We start from the raw sequence: 16,968 nt of genomic DNA on the forward strand, positions 1-16,968 counted from the left end.
ACCCCACACGTATGGGTTTGATGAAAAAAAAATTTTTGAGTTTCAGTTCGAAGTATGGGGAACCCCAAAAATTTATTGTTTTTTTTCTATTTTTGTGTGAAAATCTTAATGCGGTTTACAGAATACATCTACTTACCAAGTTTCAACAGTATAGTTCTTATAGTTTCGGAGAAAAGTGGCTGTGACATACGGACGGACAGACAGACGGATAGACGGACAGACAGACAGACAGACATGACGAATCTATAAGGGTTCCGTTTTTTGCCATTTGGCTACGGAACCCTAAAAATGGCAGTCAAAACTGAATCAATGGTGTTAGAAAATAGAATTTAATTTTGTTTTAATATCGAAGAAACCAAACAAAAGCGTGTCTGTTTCATTTAATAATGATTTATTTCATTGGAGGTCATGTGTACTTACTACTTTGTTTTATTATGACCGTGGGACGCTAGAGGATAAAATTTCATTTCAGCAAGCCAAGCAAGCGTAGTTATAAACTTCCGCTATTCGGCAACAGATGGCGGTGGCGTCGCAATCGAGTTCAAACTCAGGAAATAATTCCGATGCCTTTTAATAAACTTTTCAGAGTCCTTGCAATAAAATGATTATATTTTTAATAATGTGTCAAATAAAAACAATTTATTATAAGTATTACGTTTTAATACCTATTCATAAACAAGCAAGGTGATTCGAATACACACTAATACTTGCTAATACTATTTAGGCAAATTGATACACAGAATTAATTAAAAATAAGTCATTTAAGTAATAAGTTAATAATTTTAGTTTAGTATTGTATACGTTCATTTATTTGTATACAGAATTTCCCTAAGAAACCCGAAATTAGATAGTTTGTTAACACCTGTATTTCACTCAGACCTCGATAGATGGCAGGTGTGTCGAAACTGTAAGTAGTTAAGATAGTGTGACCTAGATGGCAGTAGTAGTCCGAACTAACTCTCGGTTGGATTTAGTCCTTTATAACAAGGGGCATAATATTTAGCACCAAGATTTACTTAGACTTTATGAAAAATTATGAAATACCATTTTGCGGAATTTCTGGCATCCTTCTACCATTTCATCTTCATAATTATTTTTAACGGGACTGTCTGTACGATACCGTACATATAGGGTGACAAAATGTTGAAGTTGTTAGGGCCCGGCCACATGTCAGCGGTGCGGCGCCGCCGCCGCCGCGCGGCGCGGCACCGCAGAAATCTGCGGCGACGCCCGCCGCAACGCAAAATTTTGCGGTGCCGCGCTGCGGCGCCGCAAAGCGGTGCGCGGCGCCGCGCGCGGTGCCGCAAAGCGGTGCGTTTCGCCGCGCGCGGTGCCGCAAAGCGGTGAGTTTCGCCGCGCGCGGTGCCGCCAAGCGGCGTGCGGCGCCGCGTGCGATGCCACGCTGCATAGTAAAGAATAAAATTCGACTACCAGTTGTTTAATCAGACATGGATTCCTTCACACGTTTTCTGCTCTTGCTGTTGTTATAGCGATAGCGTTTCGCCAAAAACGCTGCAAATGGTGTTAAAGGTATGAAAATCGGTACGATTGATCTTTAGGACATTTGAAACAATTTGACCCGAAGCACCAACAAATAAAAAAAACGAGAGGAGTTATGACGTCATCTTTTTTTTGTTTAAAAAAAATAAAAAAATCGAGAATAAAAAAAACGAGAGGAGTTATGACGTCATCTTTTTTTTTGTTAACCCAAACTTGGTATGTTTTGAAAATTATTTTTATTATAATTAAAAAAAAATGACTGAAATGTAATGATATGCTATTTTAGGAATCGGCTCAGAAAGCCCTTTCGTTTAATACCACACACGATAGGTTTCAAAACAGTTTTTTCAAATTCCATACAAAAAAAGATAACTCATCTCGTTTTTAGGGTTCCGTAGCCAAATGGCAAAAAACGGAACCCTTATAGATTCGTCATGAAGTCATTCGTCTGTCTGTCCGTCCGTATGTCACAGCCACTTTTCTCCGAAACTATAAGAACTATACTGTTGAAACTTGGTAAGTAGATGTATTCTGTGAACCGCATTAAGATTTTCACACAAAAATAGAAAAAAAACAATAAACTTTTGGGGTTCCCCATACTTCGAACTGAAACTCAAATTTTTTTTTTTCATCAAACCCAGACGTGTGGGGTATCTATGGATAGGTCTTCAAAAATGATATTGAGGTTTCTAATATCATTTTTTTCTAAACTGAATAGTTTGCGCGAGAGACACTTCCAAACTGGTAAAATGTGTCCCCCCCCCCCCTGTAACTTCTAAAATAAGAGAATGATAAAACTAAAAAAAATATATGATGTACATTACCATGTAAACTTCCACCGAAAATTGTTTTGAACGAGATCTAGTAAGTAGTTTTTTATTAATACGTCATAAATCGCCTAAATACGGAACCCTTCATGGGCGAGTCCGACTCGCACTTGGCCGCTTTTTTATTTAATGGTGCTTCGGGTCAAATTGTTTCAAATGTCCTAAAGATCAATCGTACCGATTTTCATACCTTTAACATCATTTGCAGCATTTTACTGAATTTCTCGGTGTACTGCCAGGGCTATTAAGAAGGCGCAGAAATAAAAAAACAATTGAAAAGAAAATTTTGGGTGAACCAATATCTTCGTATAATGAATGAAGATGCAAATCATTTCAAAAGAAAATACCGGCGCGACACCGCAGAAAGCTGCGGCGCCGCACGCCGCTCGGCGGCACCGCGCGCGGCGAAACTCACCGCTTTGCGGCACCGCGCGCGGCGCCGCGCACCGCTTTGCGGCGCCGCAGCGCGGCACCGCAAAATTTTGCGTTGCGGCGGGCGTCGCCGCAGAGCGGTTTGCGGCGCCGCAGATTTCTGCGGTGCCGCGCCGCGCGGCGGCGGCGGCGCCGCACCGCTGACATGTGGCCGGGCCCTTAGCGCTAATCACGACACGTTGTATCTCACGCATCTACGAAGCATTTTCGCTACATACCAGGAAAGGAAACCCATGTTATCGGCTACCACTTAGCGCTACGACCGTAGCTCAGTGGTGAATGTGTAACGGTAACCTTTGCCTTGTTCATATTACCAAATCATTTGGAAGTGGAAATATACAGCTATGTTCGAACAATAAGATAGGTACGTCAAATATTAGATATTGAAACGATAATATTTGAGTCATCCTTTACGCGGCTAACGCCCTGGACCTCTAGGCTAATACCACATAGGTACTATACTATTACCACCTCATATACTAATATGACGTCTATTTTAGTTTATATTTTATAATTATAATAGTAGTGTAACTACTTTAAAATAGAGATCCACATAAAAAAAAATTGTTAAATTAGTTTGAAAAATATATTATACCTATGTTTAAAATTTCAAAAGTCCTACCTCTAATTGTTTAGGCTACGCGTCTGTCAATATCTATTAACGAGTCTGTTTTATTATAGAAAGCCTTTAAAACGGCCTTTTAGACAACTTACCATGAAAACGTCCACGCAATCAAAAAAAGCAAACACGACTTATGTTTAATACAAATTAATTTCCTAACTACATTACCCGCCGTGTACCTATCAGAAATGAGCATGATGAAATACAGTATAGTTAATTTCAAGAGAAATTAGGAACGGTCACGGTGTGATTTTAGATTTAATAAATCCGTCATTGCAAAAACATCATTACATCACTTCGCTGGTGATGAATTAAAAGTAAAAAATAACAATGATGGTAAATTTTTTACTTTTAGTCATTGCTTTGTGGGCTGTTCCGGTCGACCCGGAAAGTAAGTTTTTATTTGATTCTAGAAAAAAGTCTATAAATTTTAGGGACAATCAGGCTAGAGCGCGGTTCAAACTTTACAAATTGATTTCATTTTGACTCCTGATGCATTCATTGGTCTGTGTGAGTAAGATGTGCTGCAAGTGATGTCGAAACGTGACAATTCATCAAAGTTCGAACCAGCTTCTTTTGTTTGAACTAATTTTGTGCAACCAGTACAGTCACCCTCAATAGTAGCAGATGACTACGCGCCAAAAGTATCTACCATTCAATAGGTAGCTATCTACATAAATTAATATCTCTCTATATGTAAAACAATTAAAACTATTAATGTTAGATAATATTGGGATGTTGTTGTATGCGTTACTTAATTTTGACTTTACCTATGTGATAAAATTATAAACAAAATTTAAATAATTATCACACTAATCTATCATCCCACTAGAATTTAAACCAAAGATCGCTAACTTGGTTTAAATTCTACCTGTTCACCATTAACTTAGTTAACTGCGTAGAAGCCTAAAAACCATAAAAATTCATACGTGTTACTAACATATTAAACATCTTTCAGAATACGACGTGCTCATAGTCCCGCTTTCAAATTCAGTCCGCAAGAAAGCATTAGAAGTGTACCTCCTACCACGAGCCTTGAGCATAAAAAAATACCCCGGTGTCCCGCGGCTCGATATTGAAGACGTCGAAGAGCCGACTGAAGCTCCTGATGTAGATAACTTTGATGGTTTAAATCTAGACAGAGACGATAACGCACATGATAACATAGGAGCATCGTATAACGTAGAAGATGATTACGATGCTGAAAACAGAATTGTGGGTGGTACAGAAGTAGATATCAATATGTATCCGTATCATGTTGGGTATGGTACGAATTGTGGCGGTGCGATTATTGGTTCGAAGTGGGTACTGACGGCTGGACATTGTGGGTAAGTTTACGAGTATTGTTACATGTTTAAGTTGTACCGTTTTTTTGGTAATGGAATTTTGATTTGATTTAGTAACGGTGGCCTCTTAAATTAAAAGAAAAACAGATTGAAGTTTATCTAGGTTATTGAAAATTGGGATAGCTTTATAAAAGTTTTCTATCCTATCTACTGAAGGATAAGTAGGGACAGTTTTAAAGCTTGAGATTACACTAAATTTTTTGGTTCCTGATTTTTCTTCTACAAATAGCAAAAGACTTGATGCTTGAGTTTTAGGATCCCGAAATCTACAAGAAATACATTTTCATAAAGTATACCATCACAATATTAACATGGAAGGTTTTGAGGTACTTCCACCCAGGAGTATGAGATGAATGGATTTGTATTCAGTTTGGATAATACGGTGAAACAGTGGTGAAATGTTATAGGAGTGTGAAAGACAAATTCCACGTGAACAGAGTCAAAAAGGTCTTTAATTTTAAACAACATAACTAACAATTCCTTTTTCCTTCAAAGCAAGAAGGACTACATAAGATCCGGCTCAAAGTACCTCAACCGCGGAAAGCGGACCCAGGTCCTCAACAACCACATCCACCCGATGTGGTCAGCCAAGAACAAGGAGCACCCCTTCGACTACGACTACCAGGTCCTGGAACTGGAACAGGAGCTGAACTTCGATGAGAACACGCAGCCGATCAAGATCGCGCATATCGAGGATATGGTCGTGGGGAAGATGGTGACGGTCACGGGGTGGGGGAATACGCAGGAGAATGTAAGTATTGGTTATGAGATTGAACACTCGAGTTTGTAAGAAATGGGTAATTTAGTATTGAAATTATCATGAAAAGTGAGCCTATCGTACAATCAAAGCATCAATAGTAGCGGATCAAATAACCAGACAATATAAGGTAGTCTGATGGTGATGGCTGATGTTAGTCATAGGAACCCTGTAAAAGAGTTCCCTTGAGTTCAATGAATACTGGTTGATTATGATAATACCGCACTTTATGTACTTGATGTTTGACTTTTGTAGTTATATTGTATTTGTACAATATGGCTTTATAATTAAAAATGAACTAGGAAATGTTTAAACTGAGTCGTGAGTTTGTAATTGCTAAATCACTATCGCGTGAAATGTGACAAAAGCAGTCCCGACCAAGCAGTCACAAAAAAGAAGTACACGTATACATAGTTAGGTTTTGTTTACGTACTAAGTGCGCAACGCATTTAGTAAACATAATTAGATACTTGTAAACACGAACTATGACGAAGATAATGAAACAGCCCGTGCCGAAGGCGGAGCTAGTATTAAAACAACAGGCGAAACTAATGACTTCGTGTCCGGAGGCGTAGCCAATGGACGGAAATTAGCGACCATGTTCGGTGGTACTTTACTTTCTTATTAATTACTTACACTAATGCTTAACGTTGCTGGTTATGGTTCAGTGTTATCCACTAGTCGCCCAGCTGCCTATTAAAAGTCTCCCATTCCATTCTATTTTGAATCTTTACTTTGACAAATCAAAATTGTGTTTGCCTTGGCAAGTTGTGAGGGCCTAGAGGTTATTAAAAAGTGTAGCGAACATGGCTATACATTGTTTGTTATTTTTGTATATTTGTAAAGTTTTACGTCAAACCACAAAATGGATAGTAAAAAGTACAGAATTCTCACTGTCTAACAAAACCGATGTTAGACAGCAAAAGGTCATAAAATCACTTCAAAATCAAAATAAAAATAGTTTTTTGCACTCGCGTTAGTATTACAGTTCTTATAAACTACTTAGTTTATTACAGATCCACATGAACTCTGCAAGGTCATAGTAAGAGTAGGTACCAGGATAAAATAATGCAACTAGTGAGGGCGTTTCTAACGTTAAGGGCTATTTTCTATGCATATAAGCGAGTAATTACCCGTTTTCTAATAAGCTTTCATATATGGTACCTATATACATATATTCGGTTGTGCTGAGAATTCGTTTTAGAAACAAAATGCATAAATATGATTAAAATTCTTTGACAGAATCCTTATCATACTCGTACACAGACAAAATATTAACCTGCTTATTGCACACAAGCTACAATATTGTAACAATTTTTGTTTTAAAGCTGTGCACGAAAACCCACTCACGGAAATTTCGCGTAAACAGTCAATGTTAAACTACTGTATGTTTCCAGGGTCCATACTCCAGCGTGTTAAAAGCAGTGTCCGTGCCTATCATCGGAAAGGACCATTGCCAAAAAGTGCCTTTCCCCTACTTCAGAGGTGCACTTACCCCCAGGATGTTCTGCGCTGGTTATCAAGAGGGTAAAAAGGATGCTTGCCAGGTATGATTCAGATTCAGGTGTTTTAATATACTCGTATAACTAGTGTCTGTAAACGAGTGCCTACGCCCATTCTTGGGATTAGTTGCCAAGCGGGCCCCAGGCTCCCATGAGCCGTGGCAAAATGCCGGGACAATACGAGAAAGAAGAAGGAAGAAAAAAAAACTAGTGGCTCTACGAGCTGAGAACCACATGGATCCGCCATTATGATAAGTTTTCAAAAATTCATGCAACCTGCTCACAACATCTCATGAGAACCGGATGAAAATGCATCATGTAGAGACCAGCTAGACGTCCGCGCGCATAGGAGAGCATTTTTGCCCAAGCTAGAACAGTTGCTACCTTACCTTACCTTAGCTTATTCAATATAGCTCAGTCAATAAATAATAAATTTGCAATATATTGTAAAAATATGATTTTTTATCATGTTCGTTGCAATGAAGAAGAAAACAGGACGCTGCACGGCTGCATTAATCGATCTCGGCCACAATGAGCTGAATGGGGCAGTGCAGGGCAGATTTAAAGGGCAGAACGCGTTCTTACTTGTTAACACAAACACCTAACATCTCCCTCATTAATCTTTTATTGAGTCGGTTTGGAAAGAGAAGAGTCGTGGAATTTATTGGGCCCCATATATTCCACGACTCTTCTCTTTCCGCACAGCCTCGAACATTGAAATTCTGTTAAAGGTGACAGTTTTTCCAGGGAGACTCAGGCGGTCCAGCGGTGTCCTACGACCGGCTGATCGGCATGGTGTCCTTCGGCTACGGCTGCGCCACGCCGGGGTCTTACGGCGTCTACAGCAAGGTCGCCAAAGTGAGGGACTGGATCAGGGGCATCACTGGGCTCACTTTGGAATAAATTATTCAATTGTCCTCCAATTTTAATACAAATCTTAGATATTTTACTCATGCTTCCGAATAAATGAGCAATACATTTTCCGAGCTTGGTCTATCTGCACCACGCCAAGATCATACGGCATCTTCAGTGAGGTCGCCAAAGCAAGGTACTCAATCAGGGGTATCACTGGACTCACTTTCGAATAAATGATTAAATTATCCTCAAAATCTTACCGAAAAAATGTTACATATTGTGTTGTTGTGTGATCATCGCCTGAAGTTTGTTTCAATCAGTATTCATTAAATTAATGATTGAGTCTGCACTTTCCCTATCCTCTGCCAATACCTTTTTAAGATCAAGTAGCCTCCTACTTATATAATCAATATATGGAGTTATAATGCACCTTTCTTTTGCTACCTTCAAAATTTTGATTATCAGTTTTGGAAATTAACCAGCTTCTGTATGGCAAGATAAATGTCTTTTACACTAAACACCTAGGTGCTAGGGGTTTTCAATTTACTCTACTGTATTAAAAAAAATTACCCTTGGATATACGTCTTTTCCTCATTTGTATTACCATACCAGTGATTTTAAAATTCTCAACTGCTTAGATGACTGTTTCGTTTGTGACAGTTGTTGATACAAAACGGCAGTCGAAACTTTTTTATTTATTTATTGTCATACAAAATTGTCATCCTAGTGATGATGAGCCTGCAATATTGAATGGTGCAGACCGAAAAAAAATCTATATAATACTTAAATAAAGTACCAGAAGTCAGCGCGATGGATGCTTATCGGATTTTTCAGTCGATAAAAGGAGGAATCAATAAACGTGAATGCTGTAAATATGTACTTGGATTTAGTTGTATGTTTCACGTGCTTCAATACGCAGTTTACTTTAGTATATGGGTAAGTTTGTTGAGTCCAAATTACATTTATTTAGCGACTATAATCAGGCGACAAATGAAGCTCAACAATCTTTAAGAAATTAAGGACGGTTTACCAAAAAAGTTAAAATCCCCCTTTTTAATTCAAATTCAAAATGATATTATATCATATTACACATTATTAGGTGGAGCTTATAAGAAGATGGATTTACATGTGACACCCTGCAGGGGCACAGCAATATACTTTAGACGAACATGCATTTTAATTATCATTGTTAATCAAATATATTGTCATAAGCAGTGTTGGCCGAAAGTTAATGCAAATTGAAAATGCTGGCCATTAACCATTATAAATTGAATCGTAAACTATAATCGTCCGATACGGTTTAAGGTTCAATTTATAATGGTTAATGGCCAACATTTTCAATTCGCATTAACTTTCGGCCAACACTGGTCATAAGTAATTTATAATGGTTACATAGAATTTTAGGTGGCGAAGAGATCAGCATAACGCAAGCTCCTTACCAGGTGAACTACGGGGACATTTGTGGAGGAGTCCTCATACACAGGCAATGGGCTTTGACCACCGCTCACTGCGGGTAAGTTGCAGTTACGAATATAATCATCATTAGCCATGTACAGCACCTTTGCAGATGATAGTTGCAGCGTCGAAGCAAGTATTTTGAGGAGGTAGTCTACAGCCTGTATAATCCAAAAGCCAATCGACATTTCTTGACAAATCGATCACACGAATTATGAATACATATTAGAGACACATTATTTGTTTTTTAAATGGGACTTACGTATAATTAATTATTAGAACAGTTTTATGGAGTAATTTATCTGCGACTAGAAGAATAAAAATACTTATTGGCTTATATTTCAGAACAGAAGAAACCTTTATAAGAGTTGGAAGCAAATATCGCCAGAAATCTCGCAAAATCAACATCACTTCCCACATAGTCCATCCGAAATTTGCCAAAAGACATGAATTTGACTTCGACGTTCAGTTGCTTAAATTCAGAAAGTTGAGGTTCAGTAAATTCGTTCATCCGATTGAGATAAGCGATGGAGAATATGGGGATTACATGTTTGTGACCGGTTGGGGGTTTACGAATGAAAAAGTAAGTAGGTACTTACGGGTAGGTATTGCCTGCTTTATTATAAACTTATTAACTTATTTACTTCTTGCACGCTCCGTATAAGCGTAGGTACCTACTGCTTATTAATAAACCTACAGTCACCTGATATTTCTACTCAGAAAAGGACTATACATTGTACATATAGGCGGCATATAGAAGCCACACGCCATTGTCAGGTCACTTACTAAGACTCCACTGTCCATCTGTCTAAGATCTGTCTGTCACCAGGCTGTATCTCTTGAACCATGGTCCATGATAGCTCTATAACAACAAATGCTAAAAACAATAGGTAATGGTACGGAACCCTTCGTGCGCGAGTCCGACTCGCACTTGGCCAGTTATTTACTATTACCTATATTATCTTTCAGGGCTACTTCAACGACATCCTCTGTCGGGCTCAAGTGCAAATGGTGCCGAAGCCAGAATGCCAAACGGTACCTCAGCCCTGGTATAACTACAGTCTGACTTCTAGAATGTTCTGCGCTGAAGGAGAAGGGGAAGACGCTTGTCAGGTGGGATTCCAAGATATCTTTACTATTTTATTTTATTTGCCAGGTTTGTCTCAATAAAATATCATTAAATCATTTATTTATTTTTAGTCATAAATCTTATTCCTAAACAGCTAGAAGAGAAGTAAATCAGTAAAGAGAGAGTACGGTCAGAATCAATATTAGCGGATGAAACAACGCGCCAAAAGTATCTGCCATCCTGGAATACTTTTCCAAAAAGAGATGAAACTGTACAGTTTACGATCAAAAGTACCTGTAACAGTATACAGCATGTGGCCTGTAACACGGGCGAATATTTAAAACGTAAATTCTACTCCTCAAACAATAAAACTTTTGTTCAACAACTTTTTGAAATTATGTAGTCTTAAGATTGTCCCTTTTTCAAACAAACTAAATAATCTTTTCAATGTACTTTAAATTCCGTCTAATTGACATTGCCTGTCAGTCTTGTCGCCGTACAGGCATAATTCGTTTCAATTTCGTAATACATTGCGTGTTTGAATAAATTTTAAAGTGTTTTAAAATCCAAACCACAAGTTATTTTGAAAAGTCGCTGAACAAACATTGTCTAGTTTGAGGAGTAGAATCTACGTTTTAATTTTTCGCCCGTGTTACAGGCCACACGCTGTATTTGTTCTGTGATGCTATTTGTTTTTGTTAAGTTCATCATCATCAATTTCATACTCATGGTGGCCTTTGGGTGAATCCAATCTTGGATGTTGGCCTCCCTCTTCCACTCCACTCCTCTAGATCTTGTGCCCGACTCACCCAGTCCCGGCCTCTGAGTCGTCGGATGTCGTCCACCCAGCGCTGCGGTGGTTTGTGGGCGTTTTCTAAAATAAATATCAAAACCCGATTCTCCCAGATCCTGGTGTTTTTGGGTTCTTTCGACTCAGAATCACTAGCATATTCAATCTTGGTGATAAAAAAAGTTGTCCCAAAATTTTGTATGAAAATTGTACATTCCACTACGTCACATTACATACAAGTGAAATTTTTTCTCATACTAAAAACGTGACGTAATGGAATGGACACTTTGGGACATCTTTTTTTAATGGTAGGATGGAGAGTGCTGTCGACTCTGAGTAGAATGAGCCCAAGAATGTCCAGATTTAAAAGAATCGGGTTTTCGATATTTATTTTAGAAAAAGCCCTTGTTCTGCCTAGTTCATTAGAGAATAACTACTGGAGAAGAGCGCTGGTTTGCAATCCGGAGGTCGCGGGTTCGAACCCCGGCTCGTACCAATGAGTTTTTCGGAACTTATGTATGAAATATCATTTGATATTTACCGGTCGCTTTTCGGTGAAGGAAAACATCGTGAGGAAACCGGACTAATCCCAATACGGGCCTAGTTTCCCCTCTGAGTTGGAAGGTCAGATGGCAGTCGCTTTCGTAAAAACTAGTGCCCACGCCAATTATTAGGATTAGTTGCCAAGCGGACCCCAGGCTCCCATGAGCCGTGGCAAAATGCCGGGACAACGCGAGGAAGAAGAAGAATTAGAGAATAACTACTTTTGATGCTGTTGATGCCGCCATTGTTATAGATGGAGCTATTGAAGAAACATATTTTTATTTACTTTTGTAACTAGATTGTTAATTTTTTGACAGGGTGACAGTGGCGGGCCAGCCGTCTCCTTCGGCCGGCTAGTGGGCCTCTCTTCATTCGGTTACGGCTGCGGCCGCGTGCCAGGGGTCTATGTTAACGTGTCTGACGAGAAGATCAAAAGGTGGCTGAAGAAGCATGTCGTATAAGGAATGACATGCTAGACCGGGCCGGGACTTCCGGCGCTTCGTTTTCTATGGCAGCACCACGTGATCACCGATCAGCCGTCATAGGAAATGACAGGTCCGGGCCCGGCCCGGTCTAGTGTGAGACATCCATAAGGTCAAGGTCAATGTGGGGGACATGTATTTGATTTGATAGATATATTCCTTCTACTGATATAATTTAAAGTTATGAAGTTATAGTTATTTTTAAAATGGTATTTTATTTGGTGGAATCTATTAAGAATGTCTGAAGAAGCATATTAGTAAAGCTATAATGGAATTACCTATTTGATTTTGAGGTCCGTTAAGTAATGGAAACTCCTGCTACCAATGCAAAAAAAAAATCATTTAACCGATTTCCAAGACCGAAGTGATACCATAAGAGCTCTCGTGAACAAAGTTTTGTACGGAGCTGTGAAAATGGTCGAAATAAAAAGCATCATTGGGATACGGTGTTACTTTACCATCCAGAATGAAATTTTGGCATCGATGTGGTGTTTTTATTAGAACACATTTGTTTTAATTTTTGAACCTTCACGATATTGAAATAAGGTTTCGACATTTTGCTTCGCTGGACTAAAACTGAATATAAAATAGATTCAGTCTACGATACGTGTCACGCATCAGCCCTATCTAGAAATCCAGACTGAAAACTGTCAGCACTAATTCGCAATACTAACAGATAAATGACCATAGGTACACCATATGCATTTGAAAATAAGGTTTACATTTCATCAATTACCGGCACAAACTATGGTACAAGACGCACTCGCCAAATATTTCACCTCCGAACCTTTTTGAATCCCGATCCACATTATTAATACTTAAACATCACTTGGCCAACCAAATATCAACTCTGATACTTTAAAATCAACGTTAAATCTTGCTTGAGCGATTCGAAGCGAAGCTCGCGAAACAAAAACGACCCAAGTCGTCAATTCAATCCAATCAATTTTCAACTTTACCCCACTCTGATACGATTGAAACTCCTTTGTAGTAACATGTTCGTAATGTGTTTTAGGGTAAATGCATTGTTGTGAAAATGCAGTGCCTGCATTATTGAGGCGGGTGATTCTGCGATTTGTGTGGATAGCGGGAGGTAGCGGGTTCGGTTACCTGCCCGCTGAAATTTAATTGACGTTTGATTTTCTCTATAGTTACCATACCGATTGACAGTGGAAATTGGAAGTACTGGTCGATCGTAAAGGTGTGTGGCTTTCACACTGTTAGGTCTATTATGGGTTCGATTCTCAGTCAGCAGCAGCGAACTGCAACGTTTATCGTGGCCATCTTGCTAAAGTACTGTTGCTAGAATATAATGTGCTTTTAGTTAAGCAGATACATATTAGCAATTTCCAAAATAACCGCTTTCGAAGACACCCCTAATGGCTTAACTTAACCCTTCCCGTAGTCGGTCAAAAACGACCAGCATTTAGAGATCATGTCAAAATCGTCAAACACATTTGGACGATGCGATGAAAATAGCCATAAAGGGGGTGTTTTCGGACGCTTAGCAGCGTTGGAGCGTTCAAAACTAGTGCAACAGTACCAGTTAATAGGTTGTGACGTAGGGCGGATTTCACGTCGAAACTACGGACTGATTAACGTAAATGTCTTTGTAAGCGCCTTCTGAAAGCGTATAGTAGGTACTAGTACTAGTGTAAATTTCATTCGATAGCGTGACGTGACGTATGCGTTTGTGTTAAATGTCATTTTGTATGGGATTTAGTTTCCAGAACGTCCCGCTTGTCACGCCGTTCAAAATCTCATACAAAAATTCACGCTATCGAATGAAATTTACACTAGGGGTTCTGTAAATATAGCCAACTATAGTCCAGTACTGTATGGTTTACATGTTCAATAAGTTATTAGGTAAGTATCAATATCAATGCTATTTTTGGTTATGTCTGAGTTTTTTTCTTCCATGAACATGATATAGTTCGACGTAAACGATATATGGAGGAGACAGTAGAAGTGGGGTCCCGTTGTTTTCCATAAAGTTTTAAGTCATAATGTATTGTTTGTCATATGATCATTAGTCATAAAACTGAAACCGTTAACATTTCAGGATTTTCGTTAGGTTATCCAATAGGTAGGTTAGGTTAGGTTAGGTTTGTTTTATGGCAATCCTGAAAAGTGTCGCGTTTCTGAACCAAATGAATTATGACTAACGAAAATGTGGGCAAACAATACATTATGGCTTAAAACTATTTGGGAAACAATAGAAACCCAGTAGGAGTTACATAAAAAATATAGATATATTCTCTCTTCACCTTCATTCTTATAATTTTCAGTAGAGGATTCCTGCTCCGTCTTCGCATTCAAAAGCTTTGATACGTCGTCTCGTACCTCTGACTCTTATGGAGATAGCTCTTATCACAGAAATTTGGACTTTAACTTTCAGCCAGAAAATATTTTTTTTATAATTTTTTCAAATCCTGGCTCGTACCAATGAGTTTTCGGAACTTATGTACGAAATATCATTTGATATTTACCACTACCTTTTCGGTGAAGGAAAACATCGTGAGGAAACCTGCATACATCTGCGAAGAAATTCAGAGGTGTATGTGAAGTCCCCAATCCGCATTGGGCTAGCGTGGGGACTATAGCCCAAGCCCTCTCGCGCATGAGAGGAGGCCTGTGCCCAGCAGTGGGCCGTGTATAGGCTCAAATTAATATATTTTTTTTATTATTATTTTTTTTCTTCCATTGATACAAATATTTTGCCTTAGAACTGTGACATTAAAGATACGAAGATATTTTGTAAATATTGGACCATGGCTAGGAGCTTTTGGACTATAGTTGGAGGGTTTTGTGGTATGTAAAGGGATTGTATGATTTGTTAGACCGAAAACGTAATTGATTGAGAGCATTCAGTCCAGTGAATCTTAGCAGGTACAAGTAACGGACGAACGAAATGGCCGAAATGCAAATTGACAAATCGCGAAATGGACGAACTCCGTAATGATGAATCGCGAAATGGACGAAATGCAGTGACAAATCGCGAAATTGACGAACTGCGTAATGACGAATCACGAAATGGACGCATCACTTATGGACAAACTGCGTAGTAGACGAATGGATGAAATGCGATTTGGACGAACTGCGTATTGCACGTCCAGCTAACAAATCTCTTTAATACCCGATGTTACCTATATATACATATACCTATGATAAGATACCAAATATAGGTGTAGATATTGCAAATCTATGAATTGCACGCTATGAAGTACATCCGGTCAGTATTCGTAGGTGTGTTCTGTTAGGTTACCTGGAACACCAAACTATACCCACCATTTGAATGCAACCAAATGTATACCTAATACACACTAAAGACACAATTTAACTGGAAGATATTCCTGGAAGCAATAACTCTTTGATTTGACAATTGTTCATTGTTATTGTACATTTTCTTTCTGTGTTGTTTTAGGATTTTCATGGTATTTAATTGGGATTTAAGGAATCGAGATATTTGACCAACCAAAAAATTCTGTCAAAAGATGTATTATTGAGACTTAAGCTTTTTCTTCTTTGCATACCTAATTACCTATTCAAATATTCTACTGAGCTAAATCTGAATTGAATGAATTTCACAAAATAATCACGATCATCGCTCAACTTCAAATGCCATTATCAGCAGCTTGGACACTCAGCTTAGGTCAATTAGGTTCAAAATAAGAGTCAGACCAAGCCAACTCTGCAATGGCAAAGTATGGAAATATCATCATTAATGTCAAATTTCTACGAAAACGCAATGATTTATAACTCAAGATAGGTTATAGGCGTTCCAAAATTGAAGCGCTTAACTTGTGACAAATTGGACAAGTTGCCTTTAGACGCGGCTGGACAAGCGAGAAATGTGCACGTGCTGACGAGCTCCCGCACACCGAAAGAGAAAGAGACGAGCTTATGTTTAACAACGAGTGTGACAAAGATGGATGGAATGAGAAAATTAATCAAAAATAACAGATTTCTTCGTAGGCACAGACATAAATATGGAAGTATTTTTTGTGGTCCTCAAGTATGAGTATAACCTATCTATGGTTATATAATATCATTGCGAAAACGGACGTTTATTATGACATCCCTCACTTTGTCCTGTTCACGTGACTAGAACACACTAACGGTGCAAAGTTAGCAGAGATTATATAAAATTAAATACATAAAGGCACCTATGTACCCATTTAGTCAAATTTAACTGCAGTTAAAATTATGCAAGCACTCACTACGAGTACTCATCCCAAATCAATCAAACAGAAAATGATTTTCAATAACCGATAGAGCTCCAAACCTATCTGCGAAAAGCAATCACTAAAGCAAAAATATAAAAATTCAATACCGTGAAACGCAGACGAGCATTAAACTGACAAAAAATCCTACGAAAATATCCATTTTCCGAACTCCAATTTATATACCCGGCGTATATTCTGTTAATGTAATTATCTCCTCAATTTTGTATAAAAGCGTTCCTGTGTGCGTGCAGCGCGGTCAAAATGCATGTATTTGTTATATGTTTGTAGTGTATGGGTGTATATGGACCCCCTCCCACTGGGGGCTGATGACGATGACGAGTCTACGAGTCTGCGCAGTTGCGAGAGCGGGACGGAAGAGTCTACCTTCCCCCCGAATTACTATAGACATGATTTAATACTAGTGATTTCGTTCGGCATTACGTGTCATTACGGGCTATTGGTGATTTAACGGAAGAAAGCGATTGGTTGTGAAATTCGGGTTTTATTTTAGAGTGTATTTGGTCAATTTGATCATCAGTATCGAGTTATGCAATTAGCTGCT

At 38.7% G+C, this 16,968-nt stretch overlaps 2 protein-coding genes across 2 annotated transcripts; both read left to right on the top strand.

Annotated features, from left to right (window-relative positions):
- Positions 1-3,625: 3,625 nt before the first annotated feature.
- LOC134658445 (trypsin-1-like) lies at positions 3,626-7,935 on the top strand. Its single transcript, XM_063514125.1, has 5 exons — positions 3,626-3,772; positions 4,340-4,709; positions 5,223-5,478; positions 6,882-7,031; positions 7,734-7,935. The coding sequence occupies exons 1-5, from the start codon at positions 3,712-3,714 to the stop codon at positions 7,887-7,889; spliced, it is 993 nt and encodes a 330-aa protein (XP_063370195.1). The 5' UTR covers positions 3,626-3,711; the 3' UTR covers positions 7,890-7,935.
- Positions 7,936-8,714: 779 nt separating this feature from the next.
- LOC134658487 (trypsin-7-like) lies at positions 8,715-12,159 on the top strand. The gene is made up of 5 exons (XM_063514173.1): positions 8,715-8,777; positions 9,238-9,354; positions 9,642-9,879; positions 10,266-10,409; positions 12,016-12,159. Exons 1-5 carry the CDS (start codon positions 8,716-8,718, stop codon positions 12,157-12,159), a joined length of 705 nt encoding a protein of 234 aa, XP_063370243.1. The 5' UTR covers position 8,715.
- Positions 12,160-16,968: the final 4,809 nt, after the last annotated feature.

This window comes from Cydia amplana, chromosome 22 (assembly GCF_948474715.1).
Source record: "Cydia amplana chromosome 22, ilCydAmpl1.1, whole genome shotgun sequence".
Lineage (NCBI taxonomy): Eukaryota > Metazoa > Arthropoda > Insecta > Lepidoptera > Tortricidae > Cydia > Cydia amplana.

Bases quoted from the DNA above. Each gene is read 5' to 3' on its own strand.
- LOC134658487 (XM_063514173.1), top strand. From the start codon at position 8,716: ATGTACTTGGATTTAGTTGTATGTTTCACGTGCTTCAATACGCAGTTT. The intron at 9,880-10,265 runs GTAAGTAGGTAC...ATTATCTTTCAG, and splicing joins GGGGGTTTACGAATGAAAAA to GGCTACTTCAACGACATCCT. The intron at 10,410-12,015 runs GTGGGATTCCAA...ATTTTTTGACAG, and splicing joins AAGGGGAAGACGCTTGTCAG to GGTGACAGTGGCGGGCCAGC.
- LOC134658445 (XM_063514125.1), top strand. From the start codon at position 3,712: ATGATGGTAAATTTTTTACTTTTAGTCATTGCTTTGTGGGCTGTTCCG. The intron at 4,710-5,222 runs GTAAGTTTACGA...TTTCCTTCAAAG, and splicing joins CTGACGGCTGGACATTGTGG to CAAGAAGGACTACATAAGAT. The intron at 7,032-7,733 runs GTATGATTCAGA...CAGTTTTTCCAG, and splicing joins GTAAAAAGGATGCTTGCCAG to GGAGACTCAGGCGGTCCAGC.